The sequence below is a fragment of the Trichomycterus rosablanca genome, chromosome 1, assembly GCF_030014385.1.
Source record: "Trichomycterus rosablanca isolate fTriRos1 chromosome 1, fTriRos1.hap1, whole genome shotgun sequence".
NCBI lineage: Eukaryota > Metazoa > Chordata > Actinopteri > Siluriformes > Trichomycteridae > Trichomycterus > Trichomycterus rosablanca.
Window position 1 is genome coordinate 36,939,068 of NC_085988.1, and position 25,972 is coordinate 36,965,039.

The 25,972-nt window shown below is 38.7% G+C and overlaps 2 protein-coding genes across 2 annotated transcripts in view; both read left to right on the forward strand.

The window, feature by feature from the left end:
- The window catches only part of LOC134319372 (laminin subunit beta-4-like), a 40,623-nt gene extending 25,266 nt beyond the window's left edge, over positions 1 to 15,357 (forward strand). Inside the window, exons 26-34 of the mRNA XM_063000548.1 lie at positions 3 to 163; positions 1,124 to 1,323; positions 2,223 to 2,408; positions 2,544 to 2,688; positions 12,871 to 13,078; positions 13,172 to 13,307; positions 13,387 to 13,557; positions 13,642 to 13,789; positions 15,218 to 15,357. Of these exons, the coding sequence (XP_062856618.1) occupies positions 3 to 163; positions 1,124 to 1,323; positions 2,223 to 2,408; positions 2,544 to 2,688; positions 12,871 to 13,078; positions 13,172 to 13,307; positions 13,387 to 13,557; positions 13,642 to 13,789; positions 15,218 to 15,357 (1,495 nt within the window). The remainder of the gene's footprint in view (positions 1 to 2; positions 164 to 1,123; positions 1,324 to 2,222; positions 2,409 to 2,543; positions 2,689 to 12,870; positions 13,079 to 13,171; positions 13,308 to 13,386; positions 13,558 to 13,641; positions 13,790 to 15,217) is intronic.
- Positions 15,358 to 18,049: 2,692 nt separating this feature from the next.
- lamb1a (laminin, beta 1a) overlaps positions 18,050 to 25,972 on the forward strand; it is a 33,032-nt gene continuing 25,109 nt past the window's right edge. Inside the window, exons 1-7 of the mRNA XM_062992258.1 lie at positions 18,050 to 18,128; positions 19,197 to 19,369; positions 21,272 to 21,404; positions 22,706 to 22,779; positions 24,278 to 24,466; positions 24,572 to 24,635; positions 25,102 to 25,304. Coding sequence (XP_062848328.1) covers positions 18,101 to 18,128; positions 19,197 to 19,369; positions 21,272 to 21,404; positions 22,706 to 22,779; positions 24,278 to 24,466; positions 24,572 to 24,635; positions 25,102 to 25,304 — 864 coding nt within the window. The 5' untranslated portion in view covers positions 18,050 to 18,100. The remainder of the gene's footprint in view (positions 18,129 to 19,196; positions 19,370 to 21,271; positions 21,405 to 22,705; positions 22,780 to 24,277; positions 24,467 to 24,571; positions 24,636 to 25,101; positions 25,305 to 25,972) is intronic.

Consider the following 25,972-nt stretch of genomic DNA (forward strand, 5'->3'; position numbering starts at 1 on the left):
AGGGACACTATGGACAACATGGATACAGACATAGTAATTATTGATCCATCTAAGCTGCTGAACACAGACATTGATAACATTCATTATGAGTTCAAAAAGCTTCTGGATAAGCTGCAGAAAAAAGTTCAAGATGCCAAAAAAATTGACATAAAATCAATAAATGGTAAGTGTGCTGAAAGAAAACTACACCGTTGACTAACAGTGATTTATTAATTAAACTTTAGATATTTAGAAATTAGACATTTTTACATTAATATGCTAAAAAAAAGTGTGCTGAAGTATGTTACTATAGATAGATTCTAAAGTAAAAATTAAGTAGTAATTAAGTTATTAAATAGTAAAGTGACAAGTATCTCACAATGAGTTGGGCCAAAGTAACCATACATATACGAGGGACCTTCAAAAAGTTTCTGCACTTTTATATTTTGGTTGGAAACGGTGAGGGTGAAAGGAGTAGTAATTGGTCGAGTCTGAGAGACTGAGAGAGAGCTTACAGTCTGGATTTAGCGCCATCTAATTTCCACCTTTTTGAATGCTCAAAGAAGCTTTAAAGGGAAGAAGATTTTCATGTGATGATGATATGAAGGCACCGGTGCATCAATGGCTACACGTTCAACTAAAAACATTTTTTGCTGATGGCATTGAAAAGTTGGTACAACGTTGGGAAAAATGCATCAGAATGTAGAAAAGTGTAATTTGTGCAGAAGAACCCTTGTATATATACATGAATATACATACACATACATACTTATATTTAACTAGTTTAAGTAAGATTTGCCTCCTGATAAATTAGTGTACATATATACATGTGTCGGTCACATTTTTAGAAACACTTGTACACACTCCTATTCCTGCAATTATTAAGTCAGCCAGTCCTTGTAGCAAGAGCACAATGCATAAAATCATACAAATGTTGGGCTGATATTCACTATATAACTATTATAACATCATCACTAGCGTGTCATTAATCGCCCACTTGAGCTGACTCACTATAGTTTTACAGTGTATAATTTACACAATTCTAACAGCAGTGACTGAATAAAATACAACAAAACCTTACTAAAGTTACTTATTCTATCTGACACTTTTGTCTAATATTGTGGCATGCTGTTTTATTTTACAGATGGTTTCCAAAAAATTCGCAAGCTCCATGCTAATTTCCTAAAAGATGAAACGCGTGTAAACAATGCTAAAAAAAAGTTGGATGCTTCCATGCAGACTCGGCAGGACGCTAAACGGGAACTGGCTAAGTGTGAACAGAAACCACTGGATGAACTAGAGAAAAAGGTCAAAGACCTCAGTGTGGCCAAGCTTAATGAGGAGGTACAATAAAACACTCATACTAACCTATAATCAGTGTATATGTATATTTAGTTACATTTTTATGCCATTTGTTAACACTTATTTAGAGCATTACAGGAGGCAAGTTTTTACCACAGGATTAAGCACAATGTAATGTCTTCACCGTCTGATGTCATTGGTTACATTTACTTGCAGTTCCACCTCTCCACTGTCAGATGTCACTATTTACATTCATTTGCACCATAAGTATTTTGACACCCGACTATGAGCTTGTTGGAAATCCCATTTCAAAAACATATTGTATTAAAATAAAGTTGCATCTGTATGGTAAAATTGTCTGATAACAGTGGCTGAAAGTACAGGCTCTATGTGATCTTTTCAGTTATAACAACAGCCACTCATCTGAGAAGGTTTTGCTCAAGACTTTGAAGTATGGCTGTAGGAATTTGTGCCCATTCAGTCAAAAGGTGGAGATTTGTATGGCTTGGCATGAAAGAGAGTTGGTCAATAAACTCTCAATTGATGTTCCAGTTCATTCCAAAACCGTTTAGTCGGAATAAAATCAGGGCTCTGTGCAGACCACTGGAGTTACTTTAAACCAAGCTTTATGTCTTTATTGACCTTGCTTTGTGCACAGGGACACACTCATGCTGGAACAGGAAAGGGCCTTTCTTAAACTGTTGCTACGAAGTTTGGGGCATATAATTTCCTATATATAATTAATTTATTCCAACTGTTAGCAGCTGTTCTGACACATACATTCAAAAATTATAAGGGGTGTCCCAATAATGTATACAAGATAAAGTAGTGATAGTATGTGGTACATTAGAGAATTTACTATTCGATTTACTATGAATTGAATGTGTGTTAAAAAATTCAAAAAGCATGTCAGACACAATGACTCCATAATCACTTTACAGATTTGTGGAGCTCAAGATGATAAAGAGTGTAAGAAGGTAAAGTGTGAGGGTGCTCTATGTGGATTGTGTGGCTGGCCATCCTGTACAGGAAGTCTACCTATCATAAGGGACACCTTTGACACAGCAAAGAAGACTGAAACAGGCATCCGTGAACTGCTGCGAAATCTCACAGACGCAGAGACAAAGGTATGATCACTTAGACCACTTTGAGATATTGGAGGATTATTTCATCAATATAATTTTAATATGTTGAAATATTATATAAATAATATAATTGCATCGTAGTAAGTGTCTTATTTTTCATGAAATCTGAAATTTTAGATTAAAGAAGTAAAGAAAACTACTAGGGATGTGAAAGACAAGGCAAACGGCATGAGGGATAAAATCACAAAAACTAAGGACAAGCTTGAGAAAGAAAAGGATTCTACCAAAAGACTTATCAAACGTATCTCCGATTACCTCAAAGGTATGAGATGTTAAATACATATTCGCTGTAGTTCACTGACATTCACACTACAAGGCCTATTTACATTTATGACATTGAGCAGACACTTTCACCCAAAGGCAACTTACAATTGTCACTGTAGAGTATACAATCCAAGCAATGGAGGATTAAGGGTGTTGCTCAAGGAAACAACAGTGGCAATCTATGGGGCTTAAACCAGCAAACTTCTGATTACAAGTCCATTTCTTTAACCTCTGAGCTACCACTGTTCTATTTCACAGTTGTGCATGTTACTTCTGATGGTACTTACTTGTAGTACACATGTTGAATACAGCAAATATAGCAGGATAAAGACCTGAGTTACTTTGATAAGGGCCAAATTATCATGGCCAGATGAGTGAGTTGATGTGTCTCTGGAACAGCAAACGGCACTCTCATGCAGCCATAATACCAACAGGCAATGTCCGAGAAGGGACAAGAAACGCATCAGCAACAGGTAGCTGGCCTGCCAAATCGCTTTGATTCCAGAGGTGGTGGCACCTGGTACATATCAACAGAAGGCCTGCTGTGGCTCGATATGGCACGAGGATGCACTGTAAGGTGACCCATCTTACAATTCACAGGAGTTGAAGGACCTGCTGGTACTGTCTTGGTACCAGATACCATGGCTGGACTGAGAACCAAATTCAGCCCTGGACTTTTTTCTTGACCAGCCCACTACAAGCACATCGCGCCACACACACACACACACACACACACACACATATATATATATATACAGTGTATCACAAAAGTGAGTACACCCCTCACATTTCTGCAGATATTTAAGTATATCTTTTCATGGGACAACACTGACAAAATGACACTTTGACACAATGAAAAGTAGTCTGTGTGCAGCTTATATAACAGTGTAAATTTATTCTTCCCTCAAAATAACTCAATATACAGCCATTAATGTCTAAACCACCGGCAACAAAAGTGAGTACACCCCTAAGAGACTACACCCCTAAATGTCCAAATTGAGCACTGCTTGTCATTTTCCCTCCAAAATGTCATGTGATTTGTTAGTGTTACTAGGTCTCAGGTGTGCATAGGGAGCAGGTGTGTTCAATTTAGTAGTACAGCTCTCACACTCTCTCATACTGGTCACTGAAAGTTCCAACATGGCACCTCATGGCAAAGAACTCTCTGAGGATCTTAAAAGACGAATTGTTGCGCTACATGAAGATGGCCAAGGCTACAAGAAGATTGCCAACACCCTGAAACTGAGCTGCAGCACAGTGGCCAAGATCATCCAGCGTTTTAAAAGAGCAGGGTCCACTCAGAACAGACCTCGCGTTGGTCGTCCAAAGAAGCTGAGTTCACGTGCTCAGCGTCACATCCAACTGCTGTCTTTGAAAGATAGGCGCAGGAGTGCTGTCAGCATTGCTGCAGAGATTGAAAAGGTGTGGGGTCAGCCTGTCAGTGCTCAGACCATACGCCGCACACTACATCAAATTGGTCTGCATGGCTGTCACCCCAGAAGGAAGCCTCTTCTGAAGTCTCTACACAAGAAAGCCCGCAAACAGTTTGCTGAAGACATGTCAACAAAGGACATGGATTACTGGAACCATGTCCTATGGTCTGATGAGACCAAGATTAATTTGTTTGGTTCAGATGGTCTCAAGCATGTGTGGCGGCAATCAGGTGAGGAGTACAAAGATAAGTGTGTCATGCCTACAGTCAAGCATGGTGGTGGGAATGCCATGGTCTGGGGCTGCATGAGTGCAGCAGGTGTTGGGGAGTTACATTTCATTGAGGGACACATGAACTCCAATATGTACTGTGAAATACTGAGCAGAGCATGATCCCCTCCCTCCGGAAACTGGGTCGCAGGGCAGTGTTCCAGCATGATAATGACCCCAAACACACCTCTAAGACGACCACTGCTTTATTGAAGAGGCTGAGGGTAAAGGTGATGGACTGGCCAAGCATGTCTCCAGACCTAAACCCAATAGAACATCTTTTGGGCATCCTCAAGCGGAAGGTGGAGGAGCGCAAAGTCTCGAATATCCGCCAGCTCCGTGATGTCGTCATGGAGGAGTGGAAAAGCATTCCAGTGGCAACCTGTGAAGCTCTGGTAAACTCCATGCCCAGGAGAGTTAAGGCAGTTCTGGGAAATAATGGTGGCCACACAAAATATTGAAACTTCAGGAACTTTCACTAAGGGGTGTACTCACTTTTGTTGCCGGTGGTTTAGACATTAATGGCTGTATATTGAGTTATTTTGAGGGAAGAATAAATTTACACTGTTATATAAGCTGCACACAGACTACTTTTCATTGTGTCAAAGTGTCATTTTGTCAGTGTTGTCCCATGAAAAGATATACTTAAATATCTGCAGAAATGTGAGGGGTGTACTCACTTTTGTGATACACTGTATATATACTGTATATATACAGTGTATCACAAAAGTGAGTACACCCCTCACATTTCTGCAAATATTTCATTGTATCTTTTCATGGGACAACACTATAGACATGAAACTTGGATATAACTTAGAGTAGTCAGTGTACAGCTTGTATAGCAGTGTAGATTTACTGTCTTCTGAAAATAACTCAACACACAGCCATTAATGTCTAAATAGCTGGCAACATAAGTGAGTACACCCCACAGTGAACATGTCCAAATTGTGCCCAAATGTGTCGTTGTCCCTCCCTGGTGTCATGTGTCAAGGTCCCAGGTGTAAATGGGGAGCAGGGCTGTTAAATTTGGTGTTTTGGGTACAATTCTCTCATACTGGCCACTGGATATTCAACATGGCACCTCATGGCAAAGAACTCTCTGAGGATGTGAGAAATAGAATTGTTGCTCTCCACAAAGATGGCCTGGGCTATAAGAAGATTGCTAACACCCTGAAACTGAGCTACAGCATGGTGGCCAAGGTCATACAGCGGTTTTCCAGGACAGGTTCCACTCGGAACAGGCTTCGCCAGGGTCGACCAAAAAAGTTGAGTCCACGTGTTCGGTGTCATATCCAGAGGTTGGCTTTAAAAAATAGACACATGAGTGCTGCCAGCATTGCTGCAGAGGTTGAAGACGTGGGAGGTCAGCCTGTCAGTGCTCAGACCATACGCCGCACACTGCATCAACTCGGTCTGCATGGTCGTCATCCCAGAAGGAAGCTGACGCACAAGAAAGCCCGCAAACAGTTTGCTGAAGACAAGCAGTCCAAGAACATGGATTACTGGAATGCCCTGTGGTCTGACGAGAACAAGATAAACTTGTTTGGCTCAGATGGTGTCCAGCATGTGTGGCGGCACCCTGGTGAGAAGTACCAAGACAACTGTATCTTGCCTACAGTCAAGCATGGTGGTGGTAGCATCATGGTCTTGGGCTGCATGAGTGTTGCTGGCACTGGGGAGCTGCAGTTCATTGAGGGAAACATGAATTCCAACATGTACTGTGACATTCTGAAACAGAGCATGATCCCCTCCCTTCGAAAACTGGGCCTCATGGCAGTTTTCCAACAGGATAACGACCCCAAACACAACCTCCAAGATGACAACTGCCTTGCTGAGGAAGCTGAAGGTAAAGGTGATAGACTAAACCCAATTGAGCACCTGTGGCGCATCCTCAAGTGGAAGGTGGAGGAGTTCAAGGTGTCTAACATCCACCAGCTCCGTGATGTCATCATGGAGGAGTGGAAGAGGATTCCAGTAGCAACCTGTGCAGCTCTGGTGAATACCATGCCCAGGAGGGTTAAGGCAGTGCTGGATAATAATGGTGGTCACACAAAATATTGACACTTTGGGCACAATTTGGACATGTTCACTGTGGGGTGTACTCACTTATGTTGCCAGCTATTTAGACATTAATGGCTGTGTGTTGAGTTATTTTCAGAAGACAGTAAATCTACACTGCTATACAAGTTGTACACTGACTACTCTAAGTTATATCCAAGTTTTATTTCTATAGTGTTGTCCCATGAAAAGATATAATAAAATATTTGCAGAAATGTGAGAGGTGTACTCACTTTTGTGATACACTGTATATATATATATATATATACTGTATATATATATATATATACAGTGTATCACAGAAGTGAGTACACCCCTCACATTTCTGCAGATATTTAAGTATATCTTTTCATGGGACAACACTGACAAAATGACACTTTGACACAATGAAAAGTAGTCTGTGTGCAGCTTATATAACAGTGTAAATTTATTCTTCCCTCAAAATAACTCAATATACAGCCATTAATGTCTAAACCACTGGTAACAAAAGTGAGTACACCCCTTATTGAAAGTTCCTGAAGTGTCAATATTTTGTGTGGCCACCATTATTTCCCAGAACTGCCTTAACTCTCCTGGGCATGGAGTTTACCAGAGCTTCACAGGTTGCCACTGGAATGCTTTTCCACTCCTCCATGACGACATCACGGAGCTGGCGGATATTCGAGACTTTGTGCTCCTCCACCTTCCGCTTGAGGATGCCCCAAAGATGTTCTATTGGGTTTAGGTCTGGAGACATGCTTGGCCAGTCCATCACCTTTACCCTCAGCCTCTTCAATAAAGCAGTGGTCGTCTTAGAGGTGTGTTTGGGGTCATTATCATGCTGGAACACTGCCCTGCGACCCAGTTTCCGGAGGGAGGGGATCATGCTCTGCTTCAGTATTTCACAGTACATATTGGAGTTCATGTGTCCCTCAATGAAATGTAACTCCCCAACACCTGCTGCACTTATGCAGCCCCAGACCATGGCATTCCCACCACCATGCTTGACTGTAGGCATGACACACTTATCTTTGTACTCCTCACCTGATTGCCGCCACACATGCTTGAGACCATCTGAACCAAACAAATTAATCTTGGTCTCATCAGACCATAGGACATGGTTCCAGTAATCCATGTCCTTTGTTGACATGTCTTCAGCAAACTGTTTGTGGGCTTTCTTGTGTAGAGACTTCAGAAGAGGCTTCCTTCTGGGGTGACAGCCATGCAGACCAATTTGATGTAGTGTGCGGCGTATGGTCTGAGCACTGACAGGCTGACCCCCCACCTTTTCAATCTCTGCAGCAATGCTGACAGCACTCCTGCGCCTATCTTTCAAAGACAGCAGTTGGATGTGACGCTGAGCATGTGCACTCAGCTTCTTTGGACAACCAACGCAAGGTCTGTTCTGAGTGGATCCTGCTCTTTTAAAACGCTGGATGATCTTGGCCACTGTGCTGCAGCTCAGTTTCAGGGTGTTGGCAATCTTCTTGTAGTCTTGGCCATCTTCATGTAGCGCAACAATTCGTCTTTTAAGATCCTCAGAGAGTTATTTGCAATGAGGTGCCATGTTGGAACTTTCAGTGACCAGTATGAGAGAGTGTGAGAGCTGTACTACTAAATTGAACACACCTGCTCCCTATGCACACCTGAGACCTAGTAACACTAACAAATCACATGACATTTTGGAGGGAAAATGACAAGCAGTGCTCAATTTGGACATTTAGGGGTGTAGTCTCTTAGGGGTGTACTCACTTTTGTTGCCGGTGGTTTAGACATTAATGGCTGTATATTGAGTTATTTTGAGGGAAGAATAAATTTACACTGTTATATAAGCTGCACACAGACTACTTTTCATTGTGTCAAAGTGTCATTTTGTCAGTGTTGTCCCATGAAAAGATATACTTAAATATCTGCAGAAATGTGAGGGGTGTACTCACTTTTGTGATACACTGTATATATATATATATATATCATCAGGGCTTGGAGTGAGATTTGGGGGGGAGGGGGGGGATTTTGCAGGTGTGCGGTCCCTCCCAGTGTCCTATCAGCATAAACACAATTTGCCTCAAATGGGCCCCTTGAACAGCAGTGGTCATTGTCTCTTCACTTTACACTAAATTCTGTAATATTAAAAAAAATTTTTAGCTATGCCTTTCTAGACAAACAAAAAAAACCAGACAAATTAAATAAAGAAAAACAAATGGGCCCCTTGAACAGTGGTGGTTATTCTGTCCCTCTGTGTGTGTTTGTGTTTATGAGTGATGTTGTGTGTTGTATGTGTTTGTGGCAGATTTTGATGACTTGATGACCGATATTGGGGGCTCCCATTTAAAGCACTGTGGTCCAATGGCAGCCAATGGCAGCCATTTTCACGATCATGATGGATGACAGAGTTCTGGTTTTGGTTTTATTAAGCCCCACCATGGAAAAAACCCTCTCTGCATCTGCATTTGAGTGTGGCAGAACTAAAACCAGTTTGGCAATCGTAGACAGCCTCGGAAATCTGCTCATACCAGTCACCTTTGAAAAAAATTAACCAAGGAAGCCTAATTACACTCCTACATATTTTTTGCAGTTATTAAGTTGCTCATGTCAATGGGTGTGTGCTGAATATTTCTTACCCTATTCTTCAGTGAGGTCATATTCCCCCAGAAAGCCTCAATGTCAAACATGGCTGGGTCTTGGGGCATAGGGATGTCCATCAACTGGTAGTCCAGGAACTCCTCACCCAGCAACAAGAAATTCTATTTTCTGATTGGCTGAGAAATTTGACAAATGACAATTTTGAACCAGTAGATAGATAGGTGGATGGATGGATGGATGGATGGATGGATGGATGGATGGATGGATGGATGGATGGATGGATGGATGGATGGATGGATGGATGGATAGATAGATAGATAGATAGATAGATAGATAGATAGATAGATAGATAGATACTTTATTGATCCCGAAGGAAATTAGAGTCCCAGTAGCACTGTACATCAAATCAAATCAAATACACACTAAAAAAAAAATGACAACAATATACTTAAATAAATATATACTTAAGTACACATATACATGTATATACAGTGGGGCCAAAAAGTATTTAGTCAGCCACTGATTGTGCAAGTTCTCCTACTTAGAAAGATGAGAGAGGTCTGTAATTTTCATCATAGGTAAACTTCAACTATGAGAGACAAAAAATGAGGAAATCACATTGTAGGATTTTTAAAGAATTTATTTGTAAATGATGGTGGAAAATAAGTATTTGGTCAATAACAAAAGTTCAACTCAATACTTTATAACATAACCTTTGTTGGCAATGACAGAGGTCAAACGTTTCCTGTAAGTCTTCACCAGGTTTGCACACACTGTAGCTGGTATTTTGGCCCATTCCTCCATGCAGATCTCCTCTAGAGCAGTGATGTTTTGGGGCTGTTGCTGGGCAACAAGGACTCCACAAATTTTCTATGGGGTTGAGGTCTGGAGACTGGCTAGGCCACTCCAGGACCTTGAAATGCTTTTTACGGAGCCACTCCTTCGTTGCCTGAGCGGTGTGTTTGGGATCATTGTCATGCTGGAAGACCCAGCCACGTTCCATCTTCAATGCTCTCACTGATGGAAGGAGGTTTTGGCTTAAAATCTCATGATACATGGCCTCGTTCATTCTTCCCTTAACACGGATCAGTCGTCCCCTTTGCAGAAAAACAGCCCCAAAGCATGATGTTTCCACCCCCATGCTCACAGTAGGTATGGTGTTTACTCAGCATTCTTCTTCCTCCAAACACGACGAGTTGAGTTTTTACCAAAAAGTTCCATTTTGGTTTCATCTGACCACATGATATTCTCCCAATCCTCTTCTGGATCATCCATATGCTCTCTGGCAAACTTCAGACGGGCCTGGACATGTACTGGCTTAAGCAGGGGGACACGCCTGGCACTGCAGGATTTGAGTCCCTCTCCGCGTAGTGTGTTACTGATGGTAGTCTTTGTTACTTTGGTCCCAGCTCTCTGCAGGTCATTCATCAGGTCCCTCCGTGTAGTTCTGGGATTTTTGCTCACCGTTCTCATGATCATTTTGACCTCACGGGATGAGATCTTGACCCCAAGGGAGATTATCAATGTTCTTGTATGTCTTCCATTTTCTTACAATTGCTCCCACAGTTGATTTATTCACACCAACCTGCTTGCCTATTGTAGATTCACTCTTCCCAGCCTGGTGCAGGTCTACAATTTTCTTCCTGGTGTCCTTCGACAGCTCTTTGGTCTTGGCCATGGTTGAGTTTGGAGTCTGACTGTTTGAGGCTGTGGACAGGTGTCTTTTATACAGATAACGAGGTCAAACAGGTGCCATTAATACAGGTAACGAGTGGAGGACAGAAGAGCTTCTTAAAGAAGAAGTTACAGGTCTGTGAGAGCCAGAAATCAGCAGTCTGTCACTGAACATACTCCTCTGATTTACAACAACAGTGTGCAGGGGGTGGTTCACATTGTCCATGATGGAGTGAAGTTTGCTTAGTGTCCTTCTTTCAGCCACAGTCACCAGAGATTCCAGTTCAATGCCGACCACTGCCCCAGCACGGATGATCAGTTTGTCCAGCCGTGCTTCGTCCTTCTTCTTAATACTGCCACCCCAGCACAGCACAGCATAGAAAAGGACACTGGCGACCACAGACTGATAAAACATGTGGAGAAGTTTCCTGCAAATGTTAAAGGACCTCAGCCTTCTTAGGAAGTAGAGCCGGCTCTGTCCTTTCCTGTACAGGATGTCTGTGTTAGCTGACCAGTCCAGTTTGTCATCCAGATGCACCCCTAGGCTAGTCTGCCTTTCAATCGTTTGTAGTATTTTCTGTGCGGCGAAGTTAATCATTTCTTAGCGTGAGAAATGCCATGTGTGGTGTGTTAGCTTGTTGAAATGCGTGTGTCTCACGCTCAATGCGTGAGACTTGAGAGCCCTGTATATATATATATATATATATATATATTATTTTTCCAACACTTTCCTTTGGGATTGATAGTTCTATCCATCTATCACCCACAACTACAAATTCTACAATATTTCCTAAAGTTTACAATTTCTTAAATGGTTCTATTGGATTTCCCCATCCTGTCTCATTAAACCGCAAGAATTAAAATCAGTCTTTAAACATTTAACACTGGTAAATATGCTTTTTTTCGCACTTTTATTCACACGTGATTCACGTTTGTTCCAAATTAGCGCATTGCTCCGATGAGCGAAGAAATAGATTGCATGTGTAAATACTTTAATATGTTGACAAGGGAAATTAACCATGTGAGCTATGCACATAATCACTCTAAAAAAATTCCTGAACAACTGCATTTTCCTTTCTGTATTATAGAGGACAAGATAGTGTTTACTTTTTATGAGGAGCAGAGACTAATGATACCATCTCAAATTATATCCACCGCCCTATGTAGTGCACTATGTTGGACAGGACATAATACAACTTTCACAAAAACAGTTCTTAAAACGGCTGGTTTAAAGCCCCTGGTATCCAACAGTAGCTTAGATAAGTACTTATTAATCATTTAGTGACTGTTAAAAGAAATGTTTTGTACTGTTAGGATTTACCCTAAGTAGGGCATAGGCGACATTTAAGATGGGCCCACAGTCTCTTCTTGAACTGCGTTACTAACGAAGCATAGGCGCTGAACTCTAACTACACCTTTTCTGCTCTTTGGCTGTGCTGTAGTTCCTCACTGCCAAACAGGTTGTCCAGTTTCCTGCACTTATCTGCATCTGCTTGCAGCTCTCTGAAGTTAGGGTGCCAGTACGAGTGCAGTGAAAATTCACTTCGGTGGCCAGTTACAGCCATCATTTCCCTGCATCAGAAAGTTTCTGCGTATTAATATGAAATAATGTGAGGTGGTCATAGGTGTGCGTATTGGGGATTTTACAACGGATTCGAACGCGGCTCAGCCAATCAGATTTTTGGAGCCAAACTATCTGTTGTATAATATGTATTTTTTTATTATGGTTTATCCTGGGGAAGGGACATTTCTGTGATTGGCCAATGTACATGCAGTGAGGATACTGTGGTGGTCCAATGCACACTTCAGGATTATTATTCAGGAATATTTAAAACAGAATTTATTTTTCACTCTCTCAGCGGCCCACATACAGAGCGGCCCACCGGGAAAACTCCCCACTCTCCCGATGGCCAGTCCATCCCTGCCAGATACCACACACTCCTTGTTCATGTCACAGTGGGTCAGACCTGTTAAATATCCATAAAGGCTTCTGTAAAAATCCCTGTCAAATTTCTTAAAGTTAGATGGTTAGAGCTTTGGGCTATCATTTGAAAAGTTGTGGGTTCTAATCCTAGCTCTGCCACTTTTGGGCTCTTAAGCTTTTCTCAACTCCTGGGTCAAACCAACTTTGACACTGATCTGGATGTTTATTTACAGTTATATGGCTATTATTTTCTTGCTATAGAAGACGCACTGGACCCAGAGGACATTAACAAGGTAGCCTCTGCTGTATTGGCTATCAAGCTTCCCAAGTCCCCAGATGAGATTAAAAAAATGATAGAGGAAATCCAGAGAAAAATGGGCAACTTCACACAATTTAATGAGGACCTGAAAAAGTTGGAGGACCAAGCCAAATTAGCCAAAGACTTGAAAGATAAGGCTAATGAAATCTTGTGAGTTTTTCCTCATTCATTCATGAAACCACCAAAAATATTATCGTGTTCTCACAAAAATACCAAATAATTATTACGCCTGTTATGTTTCAGGGACAAAACCAAGGATATTGATGTCAGTGATATAGAGAAAATCCTGAAGGATACTACCAAGCTACATGACAAAATTAAGCCAAATCTGGATCAGACTGAAAACAACATAGATGCTGCTAAAGATTTAATAGACGAGGTTAATATTTTATCCATGCTACATTTTTAATATTTTATGTTGTTTTCTTTGATTATAGTTTTCTGCTTTTCTCCAACAGAGCCTACCTAAACTAGCAAATGCTGAAGAAAACCTGAGCCCAACTCCAGCCAAAAAGCTGCAGGAGGAAATTGAGGCTCTAAAAGATAAAACAGAAATGAACAGAGCTCAGGCTTTGGATGCTAAAAAAGCTGCTGGTGCAGCTTTAGTCAATGCTACAGATGCCAAAAAGGTAAGAAGCACCAGCCAATTGCTTTGGCCGGGTACTCTAACTCAATACATGCTCTGCTTTCAACCTGCATTGTTTTCTATTCAGAATCTTAAAGAAGTAGAAGAGCAGTTAAAAAAACTGAAAAACAATACCCAGGATGTAAGTGAAGATATTAAAGAGCGTCTAATGAACATTACAAAAGAGGCTGAAGATATGGCTAAAGATGTTGAAAATAAAAAGAAGCTAATTGAAGGTATGACTGTCTCATATTCAGTAATGTAGCATGATTGGACCTGACAGTAGTACTGTCGCTTCACAGCAAGAAGGTCCTGGGTTTGATTCCCAGGTGGAGTGGTCCGAGTCCTTTCTGTATGGAGTTTGCATGTTCTCCCTGTGTCTATGTGGGTTTGTTCTGAGTGCTCCGGTTTTCTCCCACAGCCAAAAGACATGTAAGTGAGGTGAATTGGAGATCCAAAATTGCCCATGCTGGTGTTTGACACTGAACTTGAATTTATGAATTATGTGTAACCTGTAACTACCTGTCCAGTCATGAATGTAACCATGATGTTCAAATCCTAATAAACAAACATTGTAACATGCATCATCTGGGATATAGTACTAAATGCTATTAAAAGTCCACCGTAGAAACTTAAGACCATAGAAACTTAACAAAATTATTAGTGTCCAAACCTACCACCAGATGCCACCTCCATGCAAACACTTCTATAATCTAACCACAAATGTAAGCACCTGGTGTATGCTACTTCTACTACCTCTTTGAATGAAACCATGTTCAATAGTAAAATAGAGAAAGAAAGATGAGCTTTTTGGCAACAAACACTCAAGAAAAACAACACAAAACAATTAGCACATTTGCATGCTGTGTGTTGTACCTTTGAGCCCTAGCTGCTTTGCTCACTTCCATCACTCAACGCATGAACAATGATTGGCTGTTGTTCAGGGTTAGAGGTAAAAAGTCGTATCATGGGTCCTCATAACTGGTGCAACTGCGGCCCCTGCTGGCTGACTGATGGCGCCTGCACAGGGCTGAGGAATAATGCTGATGGGGGTGTGGTCCGTACACAGTGCCCGTCGGTGTATGAACTCGACTCGTGCAGGTGAAAAATGCAGTCTGTACTGACTGTACGTGCCGGAGGGGGCGTATGTTAGTTAAGAGGTGTCCTCAGTCAGCGGTGAAGGGTTGAATCAGTATAGAGGACACAATCAGGGTAATTGGACACGACTAGATTAGGGGAGACATTTTGAAAAAAAATAATGTATTATATATATATTATATCATCTTGTAGGATCTTAAGATCACAAACTATAGGTCTTTTTGATGTTCCAAGGTTTATGTTGACCACTATGGGTGGTAAGATTTTTAGTATGATAGCTCCCAATTTATAAAATAATTTTCCCAAGTATATCCATGATGTCTTCCCTTTTTCTTCAGTCAAATCTCTGATAACGACATTTTACATTGCTCCGTCTGTATTTAAATGATATACATGTAATGTCATTTTGTCGTTTTGTTGTGTACTGTTTAATGTGATTTCATTTGTTTTTATTGTAAATCAATCATTTCCTTAAGCAATTCCTTGGAAATGCACTGAATAAAGAAAAGTGATGATGATAATAACATATACTAAAATGTAAATGTTTTTTCTTTAATTGTTTTTAGATTTGGAGAAAAGAATTCAAGATTCTATAGAAAGCAAAAATGACAAAATGATAGAACTGGAGAGCTTGATGACAGAGGCAGAAGATTTGTGGAAAAACATTAGTGAAAGCGTGGCATACTATTTGGTATGCACTACCTAGTCTGCAGATGTCTCTTAAGTCCCAAGCAGAGACAATGCTGGGTGTGCTGTCCTGATTTTTCTTTAGATAAGCTACTTAAGATCAGTGGAATTTAAAGTATGGTGGTACAAAAGCAGTATGTATTTTACCTTATTGTCAGTAGAAATGTTAAAATCTTTTGTGTGAATTTAAATATTCTATTTGTTGTGCCTAATGTGCTTGTATTCTATTGTTTATGTGGTATTGATTTTGGGCATGGGCAAGAAGGGTTAGAGGACATTCCTGAGCTTGTCTATAAATTTACCCTGTGTATTAGAAGAGGGGTCTTTTTTTAAAGAATTTGAATACCACTAACTCATCCCCTACAAACTAATGTTGCACCAAATTAATTGTCTTTGTTCGGCCAACGTTGGTCCAGTCATGTAATTATATGGTCATCAGACTTTAACCCACCTTAAAATCCACCTTGCCAAGACTGGACTAATCAATTAATTACATTTTTAGTTTCTATCTGCATAAGAACTGATTATAAAGGTATTTGTAATTACTACCCAAATAAAATTAAGATTCATTAATTAATCAGTGTTCCATATCATTTTTGTATGTTTTCTATTTTGTAATATCATACGATCAGTAAGTATAAATATATATATATTTTTTTTTAGTAGAAACCTTATACTTCTGTCCAATACTGGCTTCAGCTTAACAGTGTTATTTCCTGTAACATCCAGACTGACTGTGTAATAAGATTAAACCAACAGGTTTGAATTGGATGCCTAATGAGATTGAAATGATTATTCAGTTGTCTTTAGCTGAGAACCAGCTTTATCTTTTGTTCGTATCAGATGTTGACAAGATGACCATTCCCTGTGACTTTAATTTGCAAAATGAAAGAAGTTCTTTTAGCCCAGTTTATCTTAGTCTTAGTTCAAATGACTTAATGTTGTTATTGATAATATTGGGTGGTTTTATATGTTGGCAATTTTGGAGTTAGTAATGGACAAATTCACAGGACTATTTAATAGCTCTTCTGGGTTCAGCGACCTAAAAAACAATACTAAGCTCATACTTTAAATAAACATGATTGAAAGGCAAGAGATTTCATACCCTTAAGTCAAGTCTAATTTATTTATATAACAATTTTACAATGGATAGTCTAAAAGCAACTTTACAGATTCCAGGTAGAAAACTCTTATGAGCAAGCTGAGGGCAACAGTAACAAGTAAAATCTCCCTAAATATTATAAGGAAAAACTCAGATTGAACAGGGACCCATCCTCCCTGGGTGGCTTATAATTGGGGTTAGACATTTTACATACCATAAAGCTTAAACAGACTATAAAACAGATGACTTATTTATTATTCATGTGTGAGATTACGCAATATACTTGCTAATTGATAAAATTATTAATTAACAAACTGTTTGGGTCAGAATAAAGGATTTAAAAAATGTTCAATATGCTTGAGGTCCAGGCTCTGTTCAGGTCACTGGCGATGCCAAATTTGCCAAGCCAAACTGTGAACCTCACTTGAGGCGGAGTCGTGGGGCACAGTCATGTTGAAACATGACTTTTTTTTTGATACGGGAAAGACCCTCCCCAAACTTTTGCCACAGCAGTATGTGGGAAGGACAAATTGCCAAGATGAATAGAGAAAAGCAGTTATTAAAAGCTGTTCTTAAGCTGTACTTAAAGCTGTTATAGATAGATAGATTAGATAGTTTCAACTTTGTCATTGCTCAGTACAGGTACAAGGCAACAAAATGTAGTTAGCATCTACCAGAAGTGCAAATAGTAGCATTGTGCAAATAAACACAGAATATCAGTAAACATATGTCTATGATTAATATAAATATATAGTTATAACTATAGCTATTTACATATATGGAATTATATCTAGGTACATAGTACTATATACATAATAGCAATAAAAACAATAAGCATATGAATAAAAATGGGTATGTTTTATAATAATAATAGTAATAATAAAGATTAGTTAGGTATACATTATAATTATAACAGTAATAATAATAAAGTTTAGGTATATATTAGTAATAACAGTAATAGTAATAAAGATGTGTAAATAATAACTATACAGCTGTAACTATAACTATATAAGGATGGTGAAAAATAACTATAACTACACATATATATGTATGACGGTGCATGTGCTACCCTGTTATGTTATGTCTTAATGTTTTAATGTGTTTGTTCTAGCTTTTTCTGTTCATGTAAGCAGAAAGAGAAAATATGTCACTGGAAGTAAATTAATAACTAAACCAAATGTGGTGGAATGCTGCCCAGCTTCTTTTTTTGGCTGTGTCTGCTCAGCCTACACTTAAAATCACAATATAACACTGGCACTGTTGCATGTTGAGGATGAGTGGAAATAAGTGGGCCCCTCGACATCAAAGATCTCTTTGTTTTCACAGAGAAGAGGAGGTGGACCTGTGCAAACGTCTAGTTTGAGACGTTACTATTGAGTTATGTGTAATAAACTTAATGGTAGATACACGGTCATCTGAACGTTTCGGTGGGGACAAGTTAAAGTTTGCTTTCCTGTAGTTTAACGCCTGGCTACTCCCGTTGCCTTTAACATCTGGAGCTGGGAGCAGTGTGCGCATGCGCCAGCGGTAAACGCTGGGAGAGAGAGCTTACATAGACAGAGTATACGCTAGTTCAATTTAGTTAGAGAGGAGCAGAGCACAGAGGCTGGATAAAGTGTAACTCTGCATGTAACAGCGGATAACAATCCTCCCAATAATCATGATATTACATCTCGCAGCCCTGTTCCGTAAGTCTATCCTGTTTTTATTTCATTTCTTTAGTTTTACTTGTGGTTAGCTAACTTTACATGTAGTTTAGTTTGAGTTTACCACAGAAGCAGTTTTTTGTGTATAATATCTACACTCTAAATGCAATTAAATACCAATGCAAAGTGTTTTAAATACAATTTAGACATTATTCCAGTTGCGTTAGTTAATTTAACGTGGGTTAACACAATAGGAGCGTCTTATGACCATTTAAACAGCAGTAGTAACCGGTGCTGTATTGGTGACCGTTAACACTATCGATATTCCACACTGTGAGTCAGTTTATAGATTGAAATCCAACTAATCAGGGCTTGAAATGCAAGTTAGACTTTAAAACTGTTCAGCTTCGACCTATATCACGTAGGATATATATATATATATAGTACTTAACATCTAGTACTTCAAGTTACAGCCTGGACACTTTTAGTCAACTAAAAAAAAGCATGCATATATATATATATATATATATATATATATATATATATATTTATTATATATTATATATTTTTATAATTATATAGTCATATAATTTGTGACACATGTTTTAAGGTTGGGACAGTGTTAACATTCTACTATTTGCTGTTAAATCTATAGTATAATTTTAAATGTGATCTAGGCATAACTAACAAATGAAGACTAATTATAGTATATTGTACGTGACTTAAAATGTAGGCCTACATGTCTGAATCTCACTAATAAAGTGAAATCTATAATGGTCTAAGTCTATCAAAATGGAATTATAGTATGTCAGGGAAATCTAACTATAGTCTAATATCTGTATAGTATAATACTAAACTATAGAAGTAAGTTCTGTAGAATGATAACCTACTTTCTTTTTTAAGAGATTTACTTTTTAATACAAATATACACCATTTGTTACCTTATTTATAAAACCATTCCTAATTTTGAGAAAATATTAAATGTTACCATATTTCATTAGTACATGCCGCTTTGAATTTAGTGTATGGTCTTCGATGTTTTTTGTAAAAAAAATTCTACTTCCATTTGAAATAATGTAAAAAGAAGTAACATGAACTTTTATGGTAAAGTCCTAGGGGCCTGCGCCATGGCAGAATTGCCAGAGCGGGGGGATGTGTGCACTGAGGGAAGCTGTTACCCTGCTACAGGAGATCTGCTAATCGGCCGAGCCCATCAACTGACTGCCACCTCCACATGTGGCCTAGACAAAGCTGAGCCATTCTGCATCGTCAGTCACTTACAGGTAATTTAACTGTTTGCTTAATCTCTACATTAAGTAAACTCAACAGTGTGGCAAAAATTTTGGTCTTGTCTTCTTCTACTGCCAAATGAATCTGATTACAGAAAGTCAAATATCTCAAAGACATACATTTAGTTGTTTAAAAGATTAAAAAGCATATTACAGAATGTACATACAGAATAAAGTTTATTATAGAGCTTGGAAAGATATCCAGCTGTGTTGCAGGCTAGATTGTAATTATTTAATTTCACCAGTTCTTTTTAAAAGAAATGTAGGAACACATATAATTTCTTGAATGTTTAAGGATGGTGGATTAATCTTATCATAGTTTGCTTGACTGATTTCTTAGAGACTTCTATTTCAGACTTTCAATGGTCTGTATAGTCTTTGTTCGTTTTTTAGGAATTCTGCCTGTCTAGCTGTGTACCCCTATAGACAGAGAGATAACACTAGCTAGGGCTGTAAATTTAATGAGATAGATTTGGAACTATTGAATGTAGTCTTGAGTTTCAGAAAGCTGTTCAGACAGTCAAAGTCTTAATCTGATTAAACAGTGTGCGTCACAAACATTTAAGTCTTCAAAAGGTTTTTTTTTACTACCATTAGCTCTTTTCAAGTCCTTTAGGGCTTTAATCTTGTAAGCTTGTGTTGAAAGTCATCACTTCATGTGGGTCTTCCTGGGATGTACCCACATTTGCTTTAGAAATCATGCATTTTATTTTAAGGCATGAGTCTGGTCAGGACTTTGGTTTGTCTGCAGTATTTCCTGGCTAGTACTTTTTAAATGGCTAATGATAAACAAAAATACAAGTACTTTAAGTGTCAAGACCCATAACCCATTGTTTTTGAAGGAAAATAAACATTTACATTTGTTTTAGAGTTTATTTCCAAAAAAAATTCAAGAAGTTGAATATGAAATGTATTTTTGTTCATTAGGACAACAACCTAAAATGTAAGCATTAAAAATGTCATAAATTTTTTTATGAAATAAAAGCTTTATCAGGCGTTCGGGTGGCGCAGTAGTAAATTACGCTAACCTTCTATTGCTGGGGTCCAGGGTTTAGATTCCCAGCGGTGCTATCAGCCGGTTGGGTGTCTACATACAGAAATGATTGGCTATGTCTGGGGTGTGTTACTGCATTTCACCCAGTGATTCTGGGGAAGCCAGGCCCACTGCAGAACTGATTAGGATAAAGAGGTGGTAAAATAAAATTAAGCCTGTTACCTGTTGCAAATTCAAAATCCATTTACATTTACAAAATACAGCCAAAACATATAGTTAAGATAAGATTCTTTATTTTACAGAACGTCCTAAATTTACTTAAAATAGGGTTAAAGTAAGTAATATTTTTTATTTTAATTATTACTTGATTAGCTGTACTAAAGCTTCATTAACATATGCTTACTACCAGCTAAACTTTATTAGGGTTTCCTTGTTTGGAGAAGAATTTGTCTGAGCTGCCTCAACTCCCCCTTATATAAACAGACAGTTGCAAAAAGTAGGCTTAGCACACTGAATGTTGTACATTAAGTTACTTCTTATTATTTCATTTTGTTTGCTCAGCTGTCTCTTACAGTTATTGCAAGGATTACCTTAAGAAAAGTCAAATAACATAAGCTAAAAATGAGCAGCACAGTTACTAATTATCTTTGTAAGCATACCAGTACTCTGGTATTTGGTAGTAGGAGTGAATGGCTGAGTGGGGTCAATACACAAAACCTTCTTGTGGTGTGTGCACATCAAGGTCACTGTGGTCTCCTAATCAATGGTTCATTTATTTCCACACTTTGAGAAAGTGGAAATCAGTTTCATTGTAGACAGCCAATGTACAACAATAAATAAAGCTATGGAGAAGTCATTAAAAATGCATTCACATTTTTCATCATTTCCTCTCTAACGTGTAGGAAGAGAAGAAGTGCTTTGCGTGTGATTCAAGGGGGTCATACAATGAGACAGCACATACAACCAGCCACAGAATCGAAAATGTAGTGACCACGTTTGTTAACAGACTTAAGACTTGGTGGCAGTCAGAAAATGGTGAGTTTTTTAAACCTTTTATTGCCAATTATACATGTTTCTTTTTTTCTGGTTGTTATTTCGGGAACAATAAAATGGTCTTGTTAAATAGATATTTTTATTAAACTTAACCTCTCACTCAAAACTCAGATAGCTAAACTGAAGCCCACTTATTTTGGACACAAGTGAAGAACAAAACAAGACAATTATGCCCGGAAGCATTAAAAATAAAATAAGGAAGTAAACCACCAGTAACAAGATGAATGGTACAATTGGAGGAACAATGAAGGAACGATTGAAAAAGCCTGCAAGCAAAAAACAGGATATACTGGACTATCATATCCATATGGTTGCCAGACATCAGAATCAACTTAATTTGGCACTTCATAATTAATAATAGTTTTCCATAGTTTATTGCTTGTACATTAGCAGAAAATGACTTGCAGAAATAAGCCATTAGTTCCCATGGGAAAAGGAATCCTGCCAAAAGGCTTGTTAGAGGCAACACAGTTTCCCACTTGCTGGCTACCCCCCTGTAATCAGACCATTGGTAGGCGTTACAGCTTCAAAGCAAACACCTAATAGCTCACTATTTAAGATGATGATCTACACTGTTATAACTCTGCAGTAATAGCTTTCCCCCTGTAATAACAATCACTGCTAATTTAAGGAAAGCAGATGTCCACCAGGACTCTGAACAAACGTTTATTATTCTTATTTAATTATAAAATTACTTTATTATTACAGCTGCATTGTTTTGTTGCAGCTTTAGTAAGTTCTGGTAAATTTTTCATAGCCATACATTATCAGTAAAATGAAAAAGATAAAGGGTGGTCTTGTCTTGTATGGGAGAGTGGGAATGTGAAATGAAGAAAAGAGGAAGTTAGGGATATGACTGAAACCAGAGAGTCCTGTGAATATAAGGCTGAATTGCATCAGGAGAGCAGAGCTGGAGGTGGGAGTTTACAGAATCAGTCGTGAACAAGATCCAGCTGGACAAATGGGCTTGGGAAGCACAGGAAGCAGACGTTCGGCCTTATGATATACAACACGTTATGGCATGCGCCCAACAAAAACAGATGTTCACATCTATCTGTAGTACTGTACCGTGACTGTATATGGGCATTTTTCCATACTGTACAAGCTGCAGATGTTACAATGAAATAGTTGTTAAGCTTCTGTGCATGTGTTTCTAAAACAGTGACTATATACATACATTAATGTTCTAGCAAAGTGTTTACCTTTTAATCTCAGCCTTATTTTGCCTTCTCCCTTTTTTAACTATTGGGTTCATTTTTTTTTTTAAACCTCTCCTTTCTCAGGGATGGAGAATGTGACCATCCAGCTGAACCTAGAGGCAGAGTTCCACTTCACTCATCTCATCATGACCTTTAAGGTAATTTTAATGACAGGCTGGGGCATCACAGATGATCACAGGTTTGTAATGGGGGAGGTGTTTTGGGGGTTCACGTCATCTCGGCTCCAGGCTGAGGTGTTGGTGGGATTGAACAGAAAGGTGGGAGGTGATAGTAGATCAGTGTGAGAACAATAGGAGGTCTGGAGGAGCTCCAGCTGTTCTCATGACTGAGGAGATAGGAATGTAGCTGATAAAAAGCCCACTTCAGCTGTTTAATTAGAAGACACCCTTACATGCTCATCTGTCTTATGTGAAATGCACCCTGCAGGGACCTAAGTTTGTTGTGTCAAACAAATAAACTTTAACCAAACGTAAAGATTGTCTCTGACAAAAAAAATTATTTTTTATTGCAGTTAAAATTCGTCACTTTAGTTTTAATTTAATTGCAAAGTACATTTGCCCTCTTCTATTCTTCTATTTTTTGCACTTAATTGGCTTTAACTAAATAAGACACACCCAGGCGTGAATCTTATCAGTGTTGTTGAATCTAAACATGACCTAAATATAACTTTTTTAGCAACCTAAGGTACAATAAAGGCAGTCTCAACAAGTAGCATACTATGATCATACTGGAAGAGATTAGGAAATTATGTACATATAACAGTCTAGAAAGGGTTACAAAGCCATTTACGTCTCTGTGACTCTTTATCAGTGCACTGACAGCCACTGAGTAATGTTGCTGGAAGTGGCAGACCAACAAAAAATGTCTCATGGAGTGCATGGTTGACTCAACCAAGAAGTCACAAAAGAACCCAGATCAACATCTAATAAACTGCAGGCTTTACTTGTGTTTTTGAAACTGCTATTAATCAAGGAATAGACAAAATGGTATCGAAGGAAGGGTTATGGTATTATGCTTGGCAAAATGGTATTGAAGGAAGGGTTATGGTATTATGCATGGCAAAATGGTTTCAGTAAGGCAAAAATAAAACACAAATAACCAAACTGAACATAAAGGCTGGTCTTACATTCGCCAAAAGTACTCGAATGACTCCCATGTCTTATGGAATAATGTTTTGTGGAGTAATTAGACTTGAAATGAATGCCATTACATCCTGGTACATCCGCAAATACAATGCAGTATAGTGCTTCCCCCTAACCCCTCAACTTATCTTTGAGTGCTTCACAGCTAGATAGTTTTTGAATGTTTAATTCTCACATTTGGTCACCTTTGTGACCAGAACCACCATGACTCTGACTAGGATAAGGCATTTAATAAAGTGAAAACCTTACAGTTTGCAAGAACATTGTAATTTGTAAGCCTGACAATGTTACACATTTAATGTTTTGCACAACTTAAGTAAATAAGCTTGTGCATTTACAAGAGATCTGGTAAAAGGTTAAGGTTTACAGCATTAGGTACATTATATTCATACGTAAGAACCTGTTACTACTGTCATTTATTTGTACCGTATTTATTGTAATTCTGTCTATAGTCTCTGTACTTATCATAAATCGTGTGGTTAAATTTTTCTAGACATTCCGACCAGCTTCCATGGTGATAGAGCGCTCCTCAGATTTTGGAAAGACCTGGCAAGTATATCGTTCCTTTGCCTATGACTGCGAGTCTTCCTTCCCCACAGTCTCTCAGGGCCCCATGAAAAAGGTGGATGATGTTATTTGTGACTCTCGCTATTCTGACATTGAGCCATCTACTGAGGGCGAGGTAAGTTTTATTTCTTGGTTGTGAACTGCAATGTATTGAATAACTTTATTAGTATGAGCTGGTTCTAAAACATTTATTGATTATGTTAATTCTTTTCTCATCTAGGTCATTTTTCGAGTACTGGATCCAGCATTTAGGATTGATGATCCTTACAGCCCTAGGATCCAAAGTGAGTGCTCTACTTCCCCTGAAAATACACACATATTTAATAATGATTTTATACTTTAGACTACTTAACTGAAATACACCTTATGACAAAAAGTATTTGGACAGTTCTTGTAATTATAGAATTTATGTGTTTCAGCCACACCTGTTGGTAAAATCAAAATCAGTTATATATAAAATGTGCAAAATAAATGTTATAAAATAGATGATATGCTTTCAACTTTGTGGCAGCTGTCTAGGTAAAAAAATTTTCTTGCATCAGTATATCTGTGCTGTGTGCATATAGCGAGGACCATTAAAACGTGGTGAACACCTTGTCAACCGTATTGTTTTAAATATTAGATTTATAATCAAATACCAGAATACCAGTGTTCAGGAATATAAGCTATACCAACCATTCCCAAAACATACACTGTACAAGTATGAACTGTACATTTGCTTAGCACTCATGGCCTCTTTTTTGATTGCAGATATGCTAAAGATCACTAACCTGCGAGTAAAATTCACTAAGTTGCACACTCTGGGCGATAACCTGCTGGACTCACGTATTGAGATAAAAGAGAAGTACTACTATGCCATCTATGACATGGTGGTGAGGGGTAACTGCTTCTGCTATGGCCACGCGTCTGAGTGTGCACCAGTTGATGCAGGAGGAGTGGTGGTGGATGGAATGGTAAGTTATGTCTTAACAAAAGTACCTGTTTGGACCTACAGTACAAGAGTTTTTTTTGTAGCCACTTTTAATTTGCTTATGTCACAGCTTTTTGAAGTGTGTTGCAAGCATCAAATTCTAAATGATATTGATAATCATAATAATCTAGGGCAGAGGGAATGCCTTTATTTGTCACATATACTTGTGTACAGTATGATAACATTCTTTATTCTCAAGAACAGAGTTCAGGGGCGGTTGTTGTACGTCACCCCTAAAGCCATTAGGGTTAAGGGCCTTGCTTAAGGACCCAACAGTGGCAGCATAGCAGAGCCAGGATTTGAACCTACAGCTCTAACCACTAGGATACCACTGTCCCAGCCTAGTAGCCTGTCCCAGTGGTAGAAATGTGTTTTTATTCACAAAATACAATGAAGCCGATCAGTGAAAAATGTCTCAACTTTTTCAAAAATAGGGCTTGTAGTTGTGCACACATTTATGGCAATATTTTATGTAATATCATGTTTAAAATACATTTTATGCATTTACTTGCATTAGAAAGCAGTTACATTACATTTAAGTGGCTCAGTCTAGCCTTTTATTCCTAAAAAGTAAAATTCTAGCTTTGGTATGCATCAGTTGCTTGTGAAAATGAGTCACTTTAATACGTTTGTGGCGATTTTGCCACACTC